This window comes from Oratosquilla oratoria, chromosome 36 (genome assembly GCF_046742065.1).
Source record: "Oratosquilla oratoria isolate Oo_2021 chromosome 36, ASM4674206v1, whole genome shotgun sequence".
Lineage (NCBI taxonomy): Eukaryota > Metazoa > Arthropoda > Malacostraca > Stomatopoda > Squillidae > Oratosquilla > Oratosquilla oratoria.
The window spans coordinates 40,842,098-40,865,454 of NC_134812.1; the positions used below are offsets into that span (position 1 = coordinate 40,842,098).

Consider the following 23,357-nt stretch of genomic DNA (forward strand, 5'->3'; position numbering starts at 1 on the left):
CTGGATTGATTTGTTAATGTAATGAAGGAACTGAAAAGATTTGTTAATGTAATGAAGTATCTGGATTGATTTGTTAATGTAATGAAGGAACTGAAATGATTTGTTAATGTAATGAAGTATCTGGATTGATTTGTTAATGTAAATTACAGATACCATAGTCTGTAGGAGCACCAACACCAGGCCCGAGGGCTTCTAATAAACGAGTATGAGTAACATGAAGATTCCTTATTCCTCCTGTACCTCAAATCACATGACGGGCCACAGGCTGTGACAATATATATATATATATATATATATATATATATATATATCAGTGGCGACTCCGGCCATCAGGCTACTCGGGCTTAGCCCGAGTATTAGATTTTCTAAAATGAACATGTAATTACAGTTAGCTCGGGCTCCATTTATTTCGCCTGGCCACATTTAATATATTTTCGTTCAGCATCTGGGATTCGTCTACTCTAGGTGGGCTGTGTCAGAATATAAATATTGCTCCTATATATGAGCGTTCAAACGCGCCCGACTCGTCACCCAATGATAGTCGAGCTGCTTCTCGGCTCGGCCGCTCGGGCACAGAGCTTACAGCCTTGTTGTTATCTATAATTGTAAGAATTTAAAAGTAATTCAAATTCAATGTTTCCTTGAAACAATAGATTTCTACAGAGCTTAGGATTTAAATTCCAATGTATGAAAGATCTCAATTCTACAATATTCTTAAAGGAACGGAAAACTGTCCAGTAACTCGGGCTAATACAAATTAGCTTGGTAGGTTGGGTAAAATACTAACTGGCATCTCTTGAGTTGATGATGCGCTCGGGCTCAGAGCTTACCGGCCCAAGTTGTTATCTATAATTATAAGAATTAAAAGTAATTCAAATTCATTGTTTCCTTGAAACAATAGATTTCTACAGAGCTTAGGATTTAAATTCCAATGTATGAAAGATTTAAATTATACAATATTCTTAAAGGAACGGAAAACTGTCCAGTAACTCGGGCTAATACGTATTAGCTTGGTAGAGGTAAAAGACTAACTGGCATCTCTTGAGTTGATGATGCTTGGGTGGGGGAAACACGGGAATGAGTAGTGTCAGGTGCATGCAATCGAACGTTCTTTTTTTTAAGCTATTCACATGTGCGTCTGTGTGTATAGATCAGTGTTTTGCAAGGTTTCTTTATTTTCATTTTAACCCTTAACTTAAAAATGGAGAAAGACATAGTACTAGATATAAAGAATAGGCCGTTTGGAGCCAGGAATATTGCGGAAAAACGTGAAATAATACGAGCTGGCAGGCCAACTCCTTCACTGAAAACTAAAGTTGGAACTCGAACATTCCAGATAAAATGGTATGAACAGATTGATTGGCTTTGTGCAAGTAGCATTACAGAGAAACTCTATTGTTGGCCATGTTTGTTGTTTCAACCAAAAGCTAAGCAGTCGTGGATAGATGGAGGCTATAATAATTATAAAAACATCCTGAGTGACTGTAAGTATCACAGTAATTCGGTGAGTCATTTAAGTAGTTATAAAGGCTTGAAAACTTTCGGACAGTCACAGTACGATATTGTGACAGTTATTAGTGAGTCTGCTAAACTGGAAAAGCAATTGCTTAACAAAGCAGTTGAAGAAAATTGACAATATTTAGAGCACTTAACAAACGCATTGTTATACCTGTGTAAACAAGAGCCTCTACGTGGACATGATGAAGGAAGTGACAGCCTTAATAGAGGAAATTACCGTGAACTATTGCAGTGCTTTGCTGAAATCGACAGCGTGTTTGCTTCTAGACTCTCTACTAAAGAGGGGACGAAACAGTTTTCAGGTGTCTCAAGCACAATACAAAATGACCTAATACAAGCGATTGGAAATGTCATCTCTGATGAAATTAGAAGCGAAGTTGATAAAGCTCCGTTTATTACAAGCCGACGAAACTACAGACTGTGCAATGCATGCCCAACTGTCGATCATAATAAGATATGTATATGAAGACAAAATATGTGAACGATTTCTTGGCTTCTATGAAATCAGTGATGATAAAAGTACTACAAGACTGGCTGATGTAATCGCAACTGTGTTGAACTCCTTCCATGACGCTACAGATAAATTAGTGAGCCAGACTTACGATGGGGCAGCTGTAATGGCAGGAACGCTAAACGGAGTACAGAGCAAGCTAAGGGATAAAGGATTTAAACACGCGCACTTCATTCACTGCTATGCACATAAACTTAACTTAGTCTTGAGTAAAAGTGCAGAGAAGGTGAGTGGAGTCAAAATGTTTTTTTCTCATTTACGCTCATTTAGCAAATTTACATCTTCCAGTACCAAACGGAAAAGTATTTTCAGACAATTCAGTGTCAGTATTCCATCACTGTGTGAAACAAGATGGTGCTATAGGTCAAGAACGGTGTCATCCATAAAACTATTGTATGAAAACTTGAAAAATGCCTTCACAAGTATTCTAGACTCTAGTGAAAAGTGGGATGAAGATGCACTTTGTCAAGCAGACAATCTATTGGCAAAGTTGAATGATTTCACATTCATGTTTTTCATCAATTCCTTTGATAACATACTTTCTCAGGCTGGAAAACTGTTTGATATCTTACAGTGTAAGCTACTTGACATAAAGTATGGTCAGAGTAAACTAAATTACTTCATTCATTGTGTTGAAGGTTATCGTGAGGACGAACATTATGAAAACATTCTGCGCGATACAGCTGCTGTAGTTGAACAGGCGGATGAGTTCGATCCTCCTCCTAGAAAAAAAGTCCGAGGTGCGCAAATTGATTACAAAATTACCTATTTCACAATAATTGATAACATTCTGATGTCCTTACGAGAGCGATTTTCTGGCATGCAGGAGTATGCATTTTTTGAATTACTAGACGTTAATAAGTTTGAAGAGTTTGCTAACTCATTTCCCATGCAACATATGGACTGTCTAAAAAATAAGTACCCCGGTATTTTTGACTGTAAGAGCTTAGTGAACGAGCTAAAATATATGTATATTGACAGTGATTTCAAAAAGTGCAAGTCAATCAACACCATTTTAGAATTACTGTATAAATTGGAGCTAACTTCCGCTATGCCGGAATCCATTAAACTAATTAAGCTACTGCTGACCATCCCCTTAACATCAGTTGCTAATGAGAGAAGTTTCTCCACGTTGGATAGAATCCGCTCATATCTGAGAAGCACAATGTCTCAAGAACGGCTGTCCTCATTGGCTCGTATTTCCATCGAGAAAAGCATTTTGAACGACTTAGACAGCAAGAAGGAGCTGCACGACAGGATATATTACAAGAGTTCGCCATCAAACCAAGACGACTGGAGTTCATGTATAAATGAAGTGAGTAATTTTTATTAAAAGTATACTTCTGTCTTATTGTTAAGTTATCTGTGATGGTGGTGGGAGGGGGATAGGGTAAGGGGAATATAGGGGGATAGGATATGGGTGTGGTGGTAGATCAAGGTAAAGGATAGAAAGGAAGTATAGAAGTAAGATAAAGAACAGGGCAGCTGCGTAGTTGTTTGTTTGTTGGATATTTGTATTTGATATGGATATATTGTATTTGTTATGTGTGATGATTTGATTGCGTATGTATGTTTTATTATGCTATGGGTTATGTCTGACAATGTCGTATATGGGGTCGGGTGGTAAACTGTTAATATATGGCGCTATTCTACGCCACCAATAGTGATCCCTAGTTATCTGTGCACATATAAGTCTACGGTGTGCATTACGACTCTTACCTTCATTTATGCATGTGTCTTAGGCGAAATCTGTGATGAGCGCGAGTGACGTTGATGACCTGGAGTCGCCTCTTATATATATATATATATATATATATATATATATATATATATATATATATATATATATATATATATATATATATATGCGAATAAATCACAAAAAACACGTGATTCACATAATGTGTAATAAAACCATTTGGTAAATGAAATGAAACGTGCCCGAACGTTTTCGCCACCTTTCATTTTATTTTCCAAGTGGTTTATTACACACACACACACACACACACACACACACACACACACACACACACACACACACACACACACACACACACACACACACATATATATATATATATATATATATGTATATATATAATGTATATATACATATATATATGTACACACATATATATATGTATATATATACATAAACCAAAAGCTTTTTCCCCCTACACGGGGGGTAGCCAAAAAGACAAAGGCATAGAAACCACAACCACCCATTCCATTTCCTATATATTCCACTCCCCTCCACCCTCCTCCCTCCCCCTTAGCACCTCCTGGATGACGGGGCATCCCTGCATCCTGTCCACTCTCCTGGGTCAGAAGCAGTGTCGCAAGACACAGCACATCCACAGTAAGGCCGCTTCATAAATTCGGCGACCCCCATGCAGAAAAGGAGAAGACGGGGAGAAATCCCTTCGGGCTGCGTCAATTTTTTTCTCATACATACTTCCTCACCCCCCATCCCCCACCCTCCCCCTCATGCATCACAGCATCATCTATACACAACCCCTCTCTATTCAACCCTATCTTCTGTCCTCTCCCGTCCTTTCTCAACAGACATTCCTCTCTTTTGTAATGCCCCTTACACCCCATCCATCCATCTCATCGTAGGACGCCCCCTCATATTCACTCCTTCCACCTCTGCCTTCCACGCCTCTTTTACTAATCTTTCTTCACTCATTCTTTCCATGTGTCCAAACCATCCTAATACTCTTTCATCAACCCTATCTCCCAACTCCCTTTCCACCCCTGTTCTCCTCACCTCCTCATTTCTCACTCTATCTAGTCTAGTAACCCCTATCATACTTCTCAGACATTTCATCTCAAACACATTCAAACTCCATCTCTCTTCCTCTCTCATGTTCCATGTTTCTGTCCCGTACATTGCTGTTGGCACAATCACTCCTTCATATAACCTCCTCTTAGCATCCAATCCCAGATGTCTATTTCTCATTATACTTTTTAATCCACCAAGGCATTTACTCGCTTCTCTCAATCTACATTCTACCTCCACCCCCACTCCTCCCTTTCCTGTCACATTCGCACCCAAGTATATAAAACTATCCACTTCCTCCAGTCTTTCACCCTTAATGCTCACCTCCAGCCTGCTGTCACTCTCTCCCCTTGTACATCTCATCACCTTACTTTTGCCCACATTTATCTTCAGCTTCCTTCTTTCACACACCTCAAACTCTGTCACTAACTTCTTCAATCCCTCCTGTGATCCTGCTACAAGCGCAGTGTCGTCAGCAAACAACAGCTGGCTCACCTCCCACTTTTCTCCATTTTTTTTAATCATCTCCAACCCCTGACCCACTTCCCTTGCATTCACCTCTCGCACTACCCCATCCATTTAAAGATTGAACAGCCAGGGCAACATAACACATCCCTGACGAAGTCCCACCTTTACCTCAAACCATTCACTCTCTCCATTGCTAATCCTAACACAAGCTTTACTACTCTCGTAAAAACTCTTGACTGCTCTTAACAGCTTTCCTCCTATCCCATATATCTGCAGTACCTCCCACAGTGCCTTCCTGTCTTACCACAAAAATCTGATCTACACAACTCCTACCTGTCCTAAACCCACACTGGTCCTCACCAATTACTCCCTCTGTTCCTCTCCTAATCCTCTCAATCAAGACCCTCCCATAAGCCTTTCCAACTACACTCAACAAGCTAATCCCTCTGAAACTACCACACTCACACTTGTCCCCTTTTCCCTTGTAAAGCGGAACTATACAGGCACTCCACCAGTCCTCCGGCACTCTACCCTCTTTTAAACAAACATTAAATAAACTCACCAGCCACTCTACCATAACTGTACCTCCTTTCTTCAGACATTCTGCATGGCATCCATCCAACCCAGGTGTCTTACCTGCTCTCATCATATCAACAGCTGCTTTCACTTCATCTTTCCCTATTTCTCTTCCATTTTCCTCACTCATCACTCTCATTTTCTTAGCTCTTCCCACTGCAACTACCTTTCCCTCCCTATCCTCCTTCACATTAAGCAACTCCCTAAAATACTCTGCCCACCTTCCTCTCACTGCCTTCTCTTCCATTATCATCTCTCCATCTGCACCTTTTATCTTTTCTTCTCTACTTGATTCGCCTCCTCTTTCTCTTTTAATTTCCTTCCAAAACATATTATTGCTTTCAAATTTTTCTGTCATACTCTTACCCCATTTCACATCTGCTCTCCTCTTTGCCTCCATTATCTTATGCTGAACTTCCCTTCTCTTTACTTTGTACCTCTCATACGATTCCCTCGTCCTAATTTGTAGCTAATCTATGAATGTCTGCTTCTTCTCTTCATCCCACCACTCCCTACCTTTCCTTCTATTTCCTCCCGCCCTCCTTGTTCCACACACCATCTTTGCACACCGTATGACTCCCTCCTTGAACCATCCCCATTCGTCCTCCACTCCTAATTCTACTCTATCCTTTACTCCCTCCTACTCCTCTTTCAGCTTCTTATATTCTCCTTTTTTCTAATTTAAGCAGTTCACTCTAAGTACCTCCCTACCTTCTGCCCTTTTCCTCTTTCTCCACCCATTCTCCACTCTCAATTTACCTTCCACCAGAAAATGATCTGATATTCCCCCACTCTCTCCCCTTAGAACATGTACATCCTTAACTCTTCCTACCATACTCCTGGTCACCACTATATAGTCCATTAACGCTCTATCTGTCACCCTACCATCCACCACCATCTCCTATGTGTACTTATGTTTGACTTTCTTCCTAAACACTGTATTTACTATCATCAACCCTCTTTCAAGACACATCTCCACCATCAATTCTCCACTACGATTTCTACTTTGAACTCCATACTTCCCAATCACTCCTTCAATTGGTTCATTTCCTACCCTAGCATTAAGGTATCCCAAAACAACTACATTGACATTTCTCCCTAATCCCTCTATGCACTCATTTATATCTACCCAAAAAGACTCCCTTTCCTCTACACTCTTCTCACTACCAGGCCCATACGCACTTACAAAAACCCACATCTCCTTTCCCAGCTTCACCTTCATCCACATCAACCTTGATGAAACCTCCTTCCACCCACTACATGCTTACTTATCTCTTCACTTACTAGTATAGCCACCCCTTCTCTCCCTCATCCCCTCTTCACTCCTGAGTACCTCCCAGCTACACTCCCAAACTGACAGTTGCCCTTTCCATTCACTTTAGTTTCACTCAAAGCCAGCACATCCATCTTTCTTCTCACAAACATACTGCCTATCTCCTCCCTTTTACTCTCATCTGTACCACATCCACGCACATTAAAAGACCCAAACCTTAGGGTACTGGTTGGAAAACTCCCAGACCCTTTTGTGCCTTTACTTTTTTTTTTTTTTTTTTTTTTTTTAAGGAATGTCCCCTTTTGGGGCTACAGGTTGTAGGACTCCTAATCCCATCCCCCGTCTCGTTTTTTGTCGCCTTTTACGACTCAAGTGGAAAGACTTGGTGGTAGCATTCTCTTCCCCACACCACAGGGTAGGCGAAACAAGGAAATGAATATTCAGAGAAATGGTACAGGACAGTAACAAGGGGTTGGAGGACAGCATAACGGAGGGATAGTCGTAATATAAAAGTGTAATCGTTTCTCTATGAACAGAATTTTCCTCTATCACAGACAAAATGATGTGTGGCTCTGTTCCGTAGGGGCGCCCCAAATAGACGCTAAAGTATCAACTGCATGCTACTTTGCCACAATAACATGCAGCCAATACCCCAGACGGTGTATATATATATATATATATATATATATATATATATATATATATATATATATATATATATATATATATATGTAGATCAATGAAATATTATCGTAGGATGTCATAGAACCCAGTCAAAGTAAATGGAACTTCCCATTGATTATGGTGCCAAAATCAGATGGTGCCATGCGTGCAGTTATTGACTCTAGGAAATTGAATAAACAGACAATACCTGATTGACTACCGTTACTGATAATAGCATATATTCTTCAAAGTTTGGGAACCGAGAATCGATATTTTAGCACTATAGATATCAAATCAACTTTCTGGTAGATAGAGATGCACGAATATTCTCGATATTATACAGCTTATTCTTCAACAACGGGACACTACGCGTTCAAGCAAATGCCATTTAGGTTATGTAACAGTCCATTAACTTATATGATATTAATAGATACAGTACTAGATGGGTTGTTAAGAAACACAGACAGTGTATTTCTAGTTGATATTTTAATAGTCTCCCAAACAGCAACTGAGTACTTTAAGAAATTAGATTTGGTATTTTCAAGACTAGTTGAAGCAGGGATGAAAGTAAAAATTGAAAAATGTAAGTTTTCGCAAGTCAGTGTGATTCATTTGGGACATAGGATTATAGACATGGATATTATAGGACTTTTATTAAGGGATATGCAGGCATAGATAATCCATTAAGTACTTTGTTAAGAAAAGATTCAATCTTCATTTGGGGGGCCTGAACAACAACAAGCTTTTGACAAGTTGGAAGATAAACTTACTAGTTCTCCAGTTCTCGTTTTTCCTAATTATGATAAAGCATTAACTTTTTGTACTGATGTGCCAGACATAGGATTAGGAGGCATACTGATACAAGAAAGAGATGGAAAATTGCATCCGATAGCTCTCACATCGAGATTTTGTAACAGTGCAGAGAGAAACTATTCCATTACAGAAAGGAAAACATTAGCAGTGATATATTCACGGGAGAGTTTTATATATGATACTGGGATATCCAATCAGAGTGTGGACTGTTCAGACAGCTATTCAGAACTTATTCAAACATAATAATCTTAGAGGTACATTAGCCAGGTGGTTTACTACACTTTAGTGTTACGAGGTTAAGTTTGAATACATTCCAGGTAGGAAGAACGTTGCAGCAGATGCACTATCTAGGAATATTAGCCAACCAACGACAGGGTTGATAAATTTTATCTGCAGTATTAATGAACTAATAACATTAGATGAGGAATTGACAATAAGGCAGAACTTGATGAACCCACGAGGTATTCCTCCAAAACTACCAAGTGGGTATAAGATAGAAGAACTTTATTTAATCAATGAACTTTTGTATAGAAAAACAGTCTTAAGTGGGATGGATATTTCTAGGGGCCCAGAGGTATTAAAATTACTTTATGATAGTGATTATATTTCTCACCCAGGAAAATATAAAACTTATAGACAATCTCAACTTAAATAATTTTGGCTAGGCATGAAGAGAGATTTTACTTACATATTGATACTTGCTTGAAATGTACTGAGGTAAAAGGAAATACACATAAACCTGCTCCTATGTTATCTTACATAGTAGAGTTACGTATGTATGAAAATGGATATAAATATGTATTTGTTGACATTGATTATATTATCTGTCAATATTTTGTATATTGCAACCCATTCCAATAAGAGAGATGAAACTATTGCTTTTTGTGATATATAAACAAATCATCTGTAATATCATTACTCCCAAGATCTTAGTTTCAGACAATAGTACTGAATTTAATGACAAAATCTTGGAAGAATTATGTAGGTTATGTAAGATAAACAAAAACATTAATATTCAAGTCAATCATCCTCAGAGCCATGGGGTTGTAGAAAGATCACATAAGAAAATTATCACTTGTCTTAGAGGTTTGATAAGCCCAAATAGTATGACTTGGGATAATTGGATTCCCTGTGTTAAGTGTGCACTCAATAACCAAATCATTACAGCTACAGGTGAAAATCCACACTATATTATCTACGGAATTCTCCCATGTGAAATCTTAATTGCAAAACCGAAGCCAGTGTATAGCATAGATGATTGCATCTCAAATAGGATACATATATATTCAAGCCATACACCAAAGAGTTAGTGAACACATGAAAGTATGCACAGTAGATGAAGAAACAACATGGAATAGCACACAAAATAGACTTACAAATAAGAAATTTGGCCATAGCTAAAATGAACACAACCAGTAGTAAAGTTTCACCCAGATATCCCGGTCCGTATATAATAATTGATTTTGCAGGTGGAAATAGATACAAGATTGTTAGTAGTCCTCACTCTCGCTCCTCACTCCCGTCCCCACCTCTTCTCTGGCCGTCCCACGACCTTACTGACCCGCAGTTGGTCCCATGGAACACGCTCGCGCGACCCAGCCGCATGAATCGACCCAGAGATTCCTTGAGGCCCACGCGTGGACAAAGCCTCCTTGAGGAACACACGCACGGGTCATGACCTGCCCGTGTATATAAAGGCTGGGCGAACGCCGAAGATTCAAATCGTCTCGGAGCATCATACGTGAGCCTGGCTCGATGCTCCTTGCTCACCTCTGCCGTCTACCAGCTGGCCTGCCCACCAGCTCGACTGCCGTCGCTGCCTGCCAGTCGTCTGCCGACTGCCAGTTCGACTGCCTACACACTCACATACCACAAGTATCTGCTGTCACTTGTCTGCCATATTGACAGGCATGGGTTTCGTTTCAGTTCCTTCAGTGCTCGTATGACTTATGCACACAGTCCTTGCAGGTCTCATGGGCCATTCTGTGTTTAGGTACCTCGATGATGTGATCATTGCTTCGAAATCGGTTAGCGAACACTTACACTCTCTTCACACTGTCTTCTCACGACTAGCAAAAGCAGGTCTCAAATTGAAGATTAAGAAGTGTCCCTTTCTTCAGAAAGAAATGCGCTTCTTAGGGCATGTCCTTAACTCACAAGAAAATTTGAATTCATAGGACAAGGTCAAGGCAATAATTTATTTTCCACGCCCTACTTCATTCCTTGGTCTATCAGGATTTTGCAAGCGATACATTCCAGGCTACGCTGGGATAGCAGCACCATTAACTTCGCTACTTAAGAAGGACACTCGCTTCACTTGAACACCTGACAAGCGAAAGCCTTTAATGACGTAAAGATAGCTAGTAGTCCCTACGGACCTCATTCCTGAAGTTTTGGAACTCCTACACGACTCCGTCATTGCCACACACCCTGACAGGGAAAAATGTGTTACACAAGCCAGACTGCAATACTTCTGGTTAACCATGAGAAAGTATGCTCGTCATTTTTGTGCGTTACACAAAGGTCATATCAGGGTGTATGTTCCCATCTTCTTATCCTACCCCTTGCAAACCATTCGACACAGTAACTATTGATCTCCTTCAGTTACCATTTACAACCAGAGGAAATCAATACCGACCATTTTTCCTGATTCTGTATTCTTTCCTCCCTACCAGAAAAAACAGCACATCGCGTGGCAAAGACCCTTATTGACAAACTCATATGTCCCGTTACTACATTCAAAACTCAAGATTCTTTCAAATATTTGTAGATACTTTCAAATCACAAAACGTAATACTACTGTTTACCACCCTAGTTCAAATGGCATAGTTGAACGCCAGGACCGAAAGATTCGTAATGTTCTTAGACACCTTGTTTCTGATCTTCACCCTTCTTGGGATGAACATGTCCTCATGATTCAAGCTTGCATTAACAGTGCCGTAAACAGGTCAATACCAGAGTCACCTCATTTTGTCCTCTTTGGCTCGGACAAAAGACTTCCACCTTCTTGTTTCAGAACTACCTTCCATTTACAATTTCAATGATTATGTCAAAGTCAAAGTAGTAAATTTCAATAGGCTTTTCAAAAGAATCCATAATAATCTTAATCTGGCTAAGGATGATATGGCCCGTGTTCAAAACAAATAAGCCAGAGATTGTACTTCTCAACTTGGAGACATTGTTTACACCTTCAACCACATCCCCACCTCAAAGCTCTCCCCTAACTTCACTGGAACTTTCGTATCATTGGGCACGAGTCAAATAACAAAGTCAAAGCACTCAGGTTGCACGATCTTACAGAGACCGTATTGCACAAAGATCATATCAAAAGAGTTCCCCATGGCCTCAACATAGAGAACGTTCCATTATCAGCTGGAATTACTCCTACTATAGAGGGCCCTTGCCAACCCTCTCAACTGCTCCCCCCTATCCCTTTCCCCCATTACAACCATCGCAGTCGACCCACCCATTCATAGGACTGCATCTTGCCTAGGTGAACGAAAATTATATCCACTTCCATATGTTCTTAAAATTAAGTAAATTTTATGTTAATTTGTGTTTTCCTGTAATGAAATTGCTAAAAACCCATGTAAATTTATCTTATATGTCAAATTATTATATTTGTTATCTTCTTTGAACGTTAACCTCGCTGTAGTCAGCGAATGGTAGTCGTGCCGAGCATCTGTTGCAATAAATGCCTGTAGATTAAGTGTCACTGATTCACCCTATACTAGCTTGCACACGCGCATGTATTAGCTACACGTCGTCAGATCTTGGTGGTATTAGCAAGCTTTAAGGGACAACCCATTGTCTCACCCGACCCGCGGTCACTTTGGCGTGACCTCAGATTCCAACCGTCAAAGCCACCTGTATCACGACAAGGTAGGCGGCCGTACAGTGTTACCTTAAGACAAATTATTAATTACGTCGATAGGATAATGTTTCTTTACTGTTCATGAATTTAGTCATAAAGAAAATATATTTAGGTAATAGTAACCTTGTTGGCAACCGACACGCATTTTCTTCGTCACACCCTACGTGGCGAGAGACAGACGAAGCTTGACTACGTTACTGTCAAGACTTACCAATAAAGAATGACGCCTTTATCTCAACGCCTCCAAACTTATGTAGAACAAAACAAGTCTACAATATTTATATATCTTATAGGTGTTTGTATATATATATATATATATATATATATATATATATATATATATATATATATATATATATATATATATATATATATGACACACAGGAACCCACAGTCGGAGAAAATAAACTTCGAATAAAGAAGAATCCTATATTTCGGCTATCAACTGTAGCCCACTCAGGCGCGGGGCAAACTGGGGTGGCGGAGGAAGGAGGGGGTGAGGAGAGGGGGGGTTGTAAAGTCCGTACCAGCTTGTTAACTGCCGCGCGTGAGATGATGTCAGGTGTCCACTGCCCTTTAGAAATATTAATGTTAGGGCATTCCTCAATTAATGCTGATTCGACTATTTTTCTCCTGAAACCGCAGTGGGACTTGAACACTAATCTGGCCTTACCCCAATCGAAAGAATGATTCTTATTTTTGACATGAAGAAATACAGCCGAATTTTCTTGCCCATACCTAATTGACCTTTTATGTTCTGCCAATCTAGTGTTCAAGTCTCTCCCGGTTTGACCCAAGTAAACCAAATCACAATCTTTGCAGGGCAAACAATAAACACCAGGTGACTCAACTTCCTTCGGTTTTTGTTGAACGTTCACAATTTGCTTACGCACGGTGTTAGGATAGTGATAGGCAATAGTGAGACGTTCATGAGGAAACAACTTAGTAGAAGAACTGATAGTATTATTGAATGGAATTTTTAAAATGTCCTTAAAGGAGCGGTGAAAACTTGAGGGGACGGAAGTTTTAATATGGTTGGCCCTAGCCTTACTGAGGGCTTGGTCCAGAAACCAAGGTGGATAAGCCAACTTCTCAAGTTGACATTTGATCCCCTCAATCTCATGGTCCAGAAATTGAGGACTGCAAATCCTGAAAGCCCTCAAGAAAAGGCCAGAGGCAACACTTTTCTTAACATTGTCAGGGTGATTGCTAAAAAAGTGAAGGTAACTCCCTGAGTGGGTGGGCTTACGGTACACTGTAAAGAATAAATTATCATCAGTTCTTCTTATCAAAATATCCAAGAAAGGGATTTGGTGTCCTTCTTCCCATTCAACTTTAAATTTAAGATTCGGGGTCAATTGGTTCAATTTATCATGGAACACTTCAAATGGGCCCCAACTGTCATCCCACGCCGAAAAGATATCGTCTACGTACCTGAGCCAAATAATTTCGGGCGGTTCGAAGTTTATTTTCTCCGACTGTGGGTTCCTGTGTGTCATTTACAAATGTGCTACTACATTTCTGCTTAGAAATATATATATATATATATATATATATATATATATATATATATATATATATATATATATATATATATATATACATTTTTTTTTTTTTTTTTTTTTTTTTTTTTTTTACCAAGGCTTTTCCCCCCTTCCAAGGGAGGTAGCCAAAAAGGGAAAGGCATAAAAACACTCCCATCCATTTCATCCCTACATACACTCCACACCCCTCCCACCCTTCCTCTCATCTGAGCACCTCCTGGATGACGGGTCATCCCTGCACCCTGCCCACCGCCCTGGGTCAGAAGCAGTGTCGCAAGACACAGTACATCCACAGCGAGGCCGCTTCATTTAATCGGCGACCCCCCCTCTCCGTCCCCCTTTGCATATAAGGCGAGGACGGGGAGAAATCCCTTCGGGCTGCGTCAAAATTTACTCACACATACTACCCCACCCCCCACTTCCCCGCCCATTCCTCCTCATGCAGTCACAACATCATCCATATACAACCATTCTCCACTCACCTCTGTCTTCCGTCCTCTCCCTTCCTTCCTCAACAGACATTCCCCTCTTCCCCAAAGCCCCCTTCACCCCATCCATCCACCTCATCCTAGGACGTCCCCTCATGTTCACTCCCTCCACATCTGCCTTCCATACCTCTTTTACTAGTCTTTCTTCACTCATTCTTTCCATGTGTCCAAACCATCCTAATATTCTTTCATCAACCCTATCTCCCAAATCCTTTTTCACCCCTGTTCTCCTCCTCACCTCCTCATTTCTCACTCTATCTAGCCTAGTAACCCCCACCATACTTCTCAGACACTTCATCTCAAACACATTCAAACTCCTTCTCTCTTCTTCTCTTATGTTCCACGTTTCTGCCCCATACAGTGCTGTTGGCACAATCACTCCTTCATACAGTCTCCTCTTCGCATCCATTCCCAAATGTCTATTCCTCATTACACTCTTTAAACCACCAAGGCATTTACTCGCTTCTCTCAATCTACATTCTACCTCCACCTTCACTCCACCTTTTCCTGCTACACTTGCACCCAAGTATCTAAAACTATCCACTTCCTCCAGTCGCTCTCCCTTAATGTTCACTTCCAGTCTACTGCCACTTTCACCCCTTGTACATCTCATCACCTTACTTTTACCCACATTTATCTTTAGCTTTCTTCTATCACATACTCTCCCAAACTCTGCCACCAGCTTCCTCAATCCCTCCTCTGACCCTGCCACAAGCGCAGTGTCGTCCGCAAACAACAGCTGGCTCACCTCCCACTTTTCTCCATTTTCTTTAACCATCTCCAATCCCTGACTCACTACCCTAGCATTCACCTCTCGCACCACCCCATCCATGTATAAGTTGAACAGCCAGGGCGACATAACGCATCCTTGACGAAGTCCCACCTTTACTTCAAACCACTCACTCTCTCCATTTCTAATCCTGACACATGCTCTACTACTCTCATAAAAACTCTTGACAGCTCCCAAAAGCTTTCCTCCTATCCCATAAATCTGCATAACCTCCCACAGTGCCTTTCTGTCTACCCTATCATAAGCCTTTTCCAGATCCATGAAAGCCCAAAAAACATCCTTCCCCTTTCCTATAGCTTTCTCATATATCTGTCTTACCACAAAGATCTGATCTACACAACCTCTACCCGTCCTAAATCCACACTGTTCCTCACCAATTACTCCCTCTGTTCCTCTCCTAATCCTCTCAATTAAGATCCTCCCATAAGCCTTCCCTACTACACTCAACAGGCTAATCCCTCTGAAATTACTACACTCACACTTGTCCCCTTTTCCCTTGTAAAGAGGAACTATACAGGCACTACTCCAGTCCTCCGGTACTCTACCCTCTCTCCAGCAAACATTAAATAACCTCACCAACCAGTCCACCATCACTGCACCTCCCTTTTTCAGACATTCTGCATGACATCCATCCAGACCAGGTGCCTTACCTGCTTTCATCATCTTTACAGCTGCCTTCACCTCATCCTTCCTTATTTCTCCTCCATTCTCCTCACTCCTCACTCTCATTTTCTTCGCATTTCCCACTGCAGCTATCTTTCCTTCCCTATCCTCCTTCACATTCAGCAACTCCCTAAAATATTCTGCCCATCTTCCCCTCACTGCCATCTCTTCCATTATCAACTCTCCATCTGTACCTTTTACCTTTTCTTCCCTACTTGATTCGCCTCCTCTTCCTCTCTTAATTTCTTTCCAAAACATCTTTTTATTACTTTCAAAATTTTCTGTCATACTCCTACCCCATTTCACATCTGCTCTCCTCTTTGCCTCCTTTACCTTTTGCTTTACTTCTCTTTTCTTTTCTTTGTACGTCTCATATGACTCCCCTGTCCTCTTTTGTAACCAATCTGTGAATGCTCGCTTCTTCTCTTCTACAGCCTTCTTTGTTTCCTCATCCCACCATTCACTACCCTTTCTTCTATTTCCCCCTGTCCTTCTTGTTCCACACACCATCCTTGCACACTTTAAGACTCCCTCCTTGAACCATCCCCATTCCTCCTCCACACCCATCTCTGCTCTATCCTTTACTCCCTCCCACTCCTCCTTCAGCTTCTTTTCGTACTCCTTCTCCTTTTCCTTTTCATTCAAGGAGTTCACTCTAAGAACCTCCCTACCTTTTGTCCCTTTCCTCTTTCTCCATCTATCCTCCACTCTCAGCTTACCTTCCACCAAAAAATAATCTGATATTCCCCCACCCTCTCCCCTTAGCACATGTACATCCTTAACTCTTCCTATCATAATCCTATTTACCACTACATAATCCATTAGCGCTCTATCTACCACCCTTCCCTCCACCACCCTCTCCCATGTGTACTTATGCTTGACTTTCTTCCGAAACACTGTATTTGCTATCATCAACTCTCTTTCTAGACACATTTCCACCATCAACTCTCCACTACGATTCTTTCCTGGAACTCCACACTTCCCAACCACTCCATCGATTGGACCATTTCCCACCCTAGCATTAAGGTCTCCCAGTACTATTACATTGACATTTCTTCCTAAACCCTCTATGCACTCATTTAAATCTATCCAAAAGGCCTCCCTTTCTTCCATGTTCTTCTCACTGCCCGGCCCATATGCACTTACAAAGACCCACATCTCCTTTCCCAGTTTCACCTTCATCCACATTATCCTTGAGGAAACCTCCTTCCACTCCACTACCCCTTTACCTATCTCCTCACTTACTAGAATAGCCACCCCTTCCCTCCCTCGCCCTCTCTTCACTCCTGATAACCTCCCACTTACACTCCCAAACTTACACTCACCCTTCCCTTTCAACTTAGTTTCACTCAAAGCCAACACATCCAACTTTCTTCTCACAAACATACTACCTATCTCTTCCCTTTTACTCTCATCTGTACCACATCCACGCACATTAAAAGACCCAAACCTTAGGGTGCTGGCCCGAGGCCCTCCAGCACCCCTTATGCCTTTCCTTTGATTTTTAGGAATTTGCCCCTTGGGGCTACAGGGAGAAGGATGCCTAGTCCCTCTCCCCGTCCCTTTCTTCTCGCCTCTTACGATCCAAGTGGGAAAACTTGGTGGCAGTATTCTTTTCCCCCACCACAGGGAAATCCCCCAATCAGAAAGAGAATACTCAGAGAAATGGTACAGGACAGCAACAAGGGGTTGGGGGACAGCATAATATACATAAAATAAGTAAATGATTATAAAATGTAAATGAAAATATGACCTACCCCCGTACTGGCAGCACACAAAATTCGCCGAACAGTTCCTTCCCCTCTTGGGGATGGGCGAGCGGCAGGCGAAAGACGGACTACACCTATAGGGCTCCTCGCAGTTCTCGTACTTCGTGTCGAGGACCTGAGGGAGGGGCGGCAGTGCATCATTCACCATGGTCTTGGATCACGTGTTGGACTTGTGATCGACAGCTATTTCCCTCCCGGAAGATAGTTCAGAGCTCATATATGACCGATCTATGGGTAATGCTGACCTTACACGCACACACACACACACAACTCACTGCCCAAGAGAGTTGGAGTAACGACTCGTAGCGCAGCGATACTGAATTTTTTCAGCCCTGGGCGGGATTCGAACCCGGGCCGCCGTAGTGGCGGCCGCGAATGCTACCACCGTCTGTGCGTGTGTGTGTGTGTGTGTGTGTGTGTGTGTGTGTGTGTGTGTGTGTGTGTGTGTGTGAATTAGCGTGCTTTTACCCTTTTGTATCTACGTAATTGTACTGTATAGAAAGGAAAGCTACGCTCATGGTGTCCTGTCTCTTACTCTCAGGCTATCATAACTTGTACATCCATGTATTATTATTATTATTATTATTATTATTATTATTATTATTATTATTTTTTTTTTTTTTTTTTTTTTTTTTTTTTTTACATCCTTCAGCTATCTTTTTTTTTCTGTTATATTCCAAACCAAAATATCTCCTCTGTCCACTTTGTCTATACCCCTTTGAATGGTCTGAACACCACACTCAAGTCCTTTGAATGGTCTGAACACCGCAGTCAAGTCCCCTCTTTCACTTCTTTCCTTCAACGTTGGAAGGTTTAGTGTGCCCAGCCTCTGCAACTCTTGGAATCTTTTTGGTTACTCTTCATTGTATTCTTTCGATCTTGCTTGTATCCTTCATTCTATGCGGGGGCCATACCGCTGCTGCAAATTCCATTTTTATTTATTTATCTATTTATTTACTTATCTATTCATTTATTTATTTATTTATCTTTATTTATTTATTTATCTTTATTTATTTATTTATCTATTTATTTATTTTATCCATGCTGTCAAAAGACGTCTCCTCCACAATCTTACTCTTTTACTGGTCCGTTTGTCAAGTGGCTGGAATATTCCTTATGAGCACCCCCAGATCTTCCTGTTCTTTCGCCTTTTTAAATATCTCACCTTCCACTGAATTGTACAATTATTTTTAGAGCTGTAACTTACTTCAAAATATTTTGCATTACCTGACATTAAAATTCATTTTCCAGTCTTGGCTTGTATGTTGTTGTTGTTTTTTTTTGTTTTTTTCCGACAGCTTACAGACTTCCTCATCTTCCACTCTTCCCATGATCTTCGCATCATGTACATACATGTTAGTGTAGCTTGTTGTGCCTTGCAGTCGTTTCCATCGGGAAGCAACATCACAAGAGAGAGTACCGACACTTATGGGATTCTGTTGATCATTGGCTTCCATCCTGACGTCTCTCACGTCCTCTCATCCTCTTTTTCTCATCCATTTACGAGGTTAGCTCTTAGTTAGTTCTCCAATGTGTCCCAATTTCCATAGGTGTGTGTGTGTGTGTGTGTGTGTGTGTGTGTGTGTGTGTGTGTGTGTGTGTGTGTGTGTGTGTGTGTGTGTGTGTGTGTGTGTGTGTGTGTGAGGTTCTTTGTAGAAAGCTTCTCTAGATCTAGGTACAAATAATCCATACAGCCCTGAATGTGTGTGTGCGTGCGTGTGTGTATGTGTGTGTGTTTATTTACCTAGTTGTATTTTACGGGAAGGGGAGCTATGCTTGTGCTGTCCCGTCTTCATATCTCATTTTATCTAAACTATTTTTAAATTCATGTATTGTTTTTGCACACACTACTTTCTCATCTAACTTGTTCCAACTGTCTATTACTCTGTGAGGAAAGCTGTTCTTTTTCAGATCTCTTCTATAGCTGTCTTTTTTTATTTTCTTTCCGTGTCCTCTTGTATTTCTATCATCCCATTTTATCAGATTCTCTCTATCAGTAATTTCTATGCCTTTCATGATTCTGTAAATAGCTATCAAATCTCCTCTCTCTCTTCTTTGCTCTAGTGTCTGTAGTTCAAGTTTTGCTAGTCTCTCTTCATATGATAGTTTTGAGAGTGTTGGTGCCAATTTTGTAATTGCTCTTTGTATTCTTTCAATTTTTTTTTTATACATTTTTTTTTTTGTACTTGGTGACCATATCGTTGCTGCATATTCCAATCTTGGTCTTATGAGGTTGATTAGAATTTTCTTCACCATTTCTTCATCCAGGTATGTAAATGCAACTTTGATTGTTTTTATTAAATTATAAGTTTCTCCAAAAATCTTATTCATATGTTTCTCAGGTGACATATTATTCATAACAATGAGTCCCAGGTCCTTCTCATTTTCTACTTTTTTTATTCCTTCTTCTCCCAAATTATATGATCCTGTTATTCTGTTTTTGCTTTTTCCAAATTCCATTATACTACACTTTTTTGTATTGAACTCCATCTCCCACTTCCTACTCCATTCCTGTACTTTATTTAAATCACTCTGTAGTGATTCACAATCTTCTTCCGTGTTCACTCTTTTCAGTAGTTTTGCATCATCTGCAAAGAAGCTCATATAGCTTTCAATTCCTTCATCCATATCATTAATATATATAGCAAACATTATTGGGACCAGAACTGTTCCTTGCGGAACACCGCTTATTACTTCATCCCATTTTGAGTGTTTGTCTCATTTTCCTTTCTTGCAAAAAGTCTTCCATCCAATTAAGCAGTTTGCCCTGTATTCCTCCTTCAGTTTCTAATTTCTTAAGCAACTTCTTATGTGGTACTTTGTCAAAAGCTTTTTTTATGTCTAGAAATGCACAATCAGCCCATCCATCACTTTCTTGTATTATATCTATTAGCCTTGAATAGAAACATTAAATTGGTGACGCATGATCGTCCTTGTCTGAATCCAAATTGCCTTGGATTTAACACGTTTTTTTCTAAATATTTTACCCATCTACTTTTGACAATTCTTTCACAAATGTTTGCTATTGTACTTGTTAGGGAGACTGGTCTATAGTTGGTAGGGTCTTCTTTATTTCCTCCTTTATATATGGGTACTATATTTGCTTTTTTCCAATCTTCTGGAACTTTTCCTTCTTTCAAGGAACTGTTTATTATGCTATGTATTTTGTCTGCCAGTTCTTTCCTGCATTCTTTCAAAATCCAGTTTGCTATTTCATCTGGTCCATGCGATTTTCTGACATCAAGATTACTCAAGTGTTTCAATATTTCGTTCTTTGTTACTTCTATTTCTTTCATGGGAGGGACTTTCTCTTTCCATTCGATCTCTTCAGGTTGTATGTTCTCCCTTGTAAACACTGATTTAAAATGTTTGTTCATAATTTCCGCCATTTCAATTTCCTCTGTGTATTCAACTCCTCCTTGTCTTAATTTCTCCAAGTCTTGTTTGTTTTTCAATTTATTGTTTACAAATCTGTAAAATAGTTTTGGTTGATCTTTACACTTTTCTATGACATCTTTTTCATATTTTCTCTTTTCCTCTCTGCACGTTTGTACATATTCATTTCTATAACAGGTATATAGTTTCCATTTTTCAGGCCTTTTGTCTTTTTTCCATCTGGTCCAAGCTTTGTCTCTTTTGTCTTTTAACTCAATACAACTTTTATTGTACCAGCATTTTACATATTCTTTTTCTTGTTTTTGTCTTGGGACATACTTTTCCACTCCTTTTTTGTAAATTTTGGTCAAAATATTCCATTTCTCTTCCACTGTTGTTTCTTCTTTGTATATTTCTTCCCAGTTTTCTTGTTGAAAGAATTCTCTTATTTTATCAAAGTTTGTTTTTTTATACATCATTCTTCCTTTTCTATATTGTTCATTTCTTTTCATGTATTTTTCTTCATTTAGTTCCAGTTCAATCAATATGTGGTCACATTTACTTATTGGTGTTTTATATTCAATCTTGTCCACTATTCTAGGTTCAGATGTAATTATTAGGTCTAGTCTCGATGGTTCTTCCTCATTTCTATACCTAGTGCTCTCCTGTATCCACTGTGTCATTGTATTGTCAGTAATCATCTCAAGTAGAGCGTTTCCCCATGAGCCGTCTCCACCCTTTACTGTCATCTCTTCCCAGCAGATTTCTTTGCAATTAAAGTCGCCCATCACAACTATTCTTCCTCCATCTTCCATTATCTTATTTAATGTTATCTTTGTGTCCTCTAACATACTTTTATGTTCACTCTCTTCCCACGAGGCTGTTTTCGGAGGCACATAATTTATCACAAACTTTCTGCTCTTCTTATCTCTGTCTTCCACTTCGATCATAATCGTGTGTGTGTGTGTGTGTGTTTACTTAGTTGTATCTTACGGGAAGGGATGTGTCCAAATTGCTATTAAATTCGCGTATGTTTTTTGCACACATTATTGTTTCGTCTAGTTTGTTCCATCCACCCAGCACTCTGTGGGGAAAACTTTTTTTTTTCAGGTCTCTTCTGTAACTGTCGTTTTTTAGTTTCCTTCCATGTCCCCTTGTAGCCTACTTCTTTTATCCCAATTTAGTAAGTCTCTATCAAGGATTTCCATACCTCTCATGATTATATAGATAGCCAACAAGTCACCTATTTCTCTTTTTTGTTCCAGAGTCGGTAATTCTAGTTTTGACAATCTCTCTTCATATGACAGTTTTGGTAGTGTTGGGGCCACCCTCGTAGTTGCTCTCTGGATTATCTTGATTTTTCTTATATTCTTTTTGGTGCTGGGTGACCATAGTTTCGCTGCGTGCTCCAGTTTAGACCTAATTAGTGTGACTAATATTTTCTTTATCATTTCTTCATTCAAGTGAGTAAAGGCCACCTTTATTGATCTTAGCAAGTTGTAGGTTTCTCCGACAATTTTGTTTATCTGTTTATCAGGGGACATGTCCTTTGTGATGATTACTCCAAGGTCTTTTTCAGATTCCACTTTCTTTACTTCCTTTGCACCAATTTTATATTATCCTGATATTTCTTTTTCTCCAAATTCCATTATGCTTCATTTCTTAATGTTGAAGTCCACTTCCACTTCTGACTCCATTTCCAAACTCTGTTCAGATCTCTCTGCAGCAATTCACAATCCGTGTGTGTGTGTGTGTGTGTGTGTGTGTGTGTGTGTGTGTGTGTGTGTGTGTGTGTGTGTGTGTGTGTGTGTGTGTGATTCACCATGGTCTTAGATAATGTGTTGGGCTCGTGATCGATAGCTATTACCATCCCGGAAGAGAGCTCAGAGCTCATATATAACCGATCTATGGGCAATACTGTGACTTTACACGCAGACACACCCCCAACTCCCCGCCCACGAGTTGGAGTAACGACTCACAGCCTAGTGATACTGAGATTATTTCAGCCCTGGGCGGGATTCGAACCCGGACCGCCGTAGTGGCGGCCGCGAACGCTCCACTGTGTGTGTGTGTGTGTGTGTGTGTGTGTGTGTGTGTGTGTGTGTGTGTGTGTGTGTGTGTGTGTGTGTGTGTGTGTGTGTGTGTGTGTGTGTGTGTGTGTGTGTGTGTGTGTGTGTGTGTGTGAATAATCTCGTCTATCGCCAGACAGAATAGAATGGACAGAACGATAAACGGAAGCAAATAAACAAG

The 23,357-nt window shown here is 40.3% G+C and overlaps 1 protein-coding gene across 1 annotated transcript in view; it reads left to right on the forward strand.

Annotated features, from left to right (window-relative positions):
• Positions 1–1,865: 1,865 nt before the first annotated feature.
• Positions 1,866–23,357, forward strand: part of LOC143019121 (zinc finger MYM-type protein 1-like) — a 73,649-nt gene continuing 52,157 nt past the window's right edge. The window contains exons 1-2 of the mRNA XM_076174816.1: positions 1,866–3,344; positions 9,744–9,847. Coding sequence (XP_076030931.1) covers positions 1,866–3,344; positions 9,744–9,847 — 1,583 coding nt within the window. The remainder of the gene's footprint in view (positions 3,345–9,743; positions 9,848–23,357) is intronic.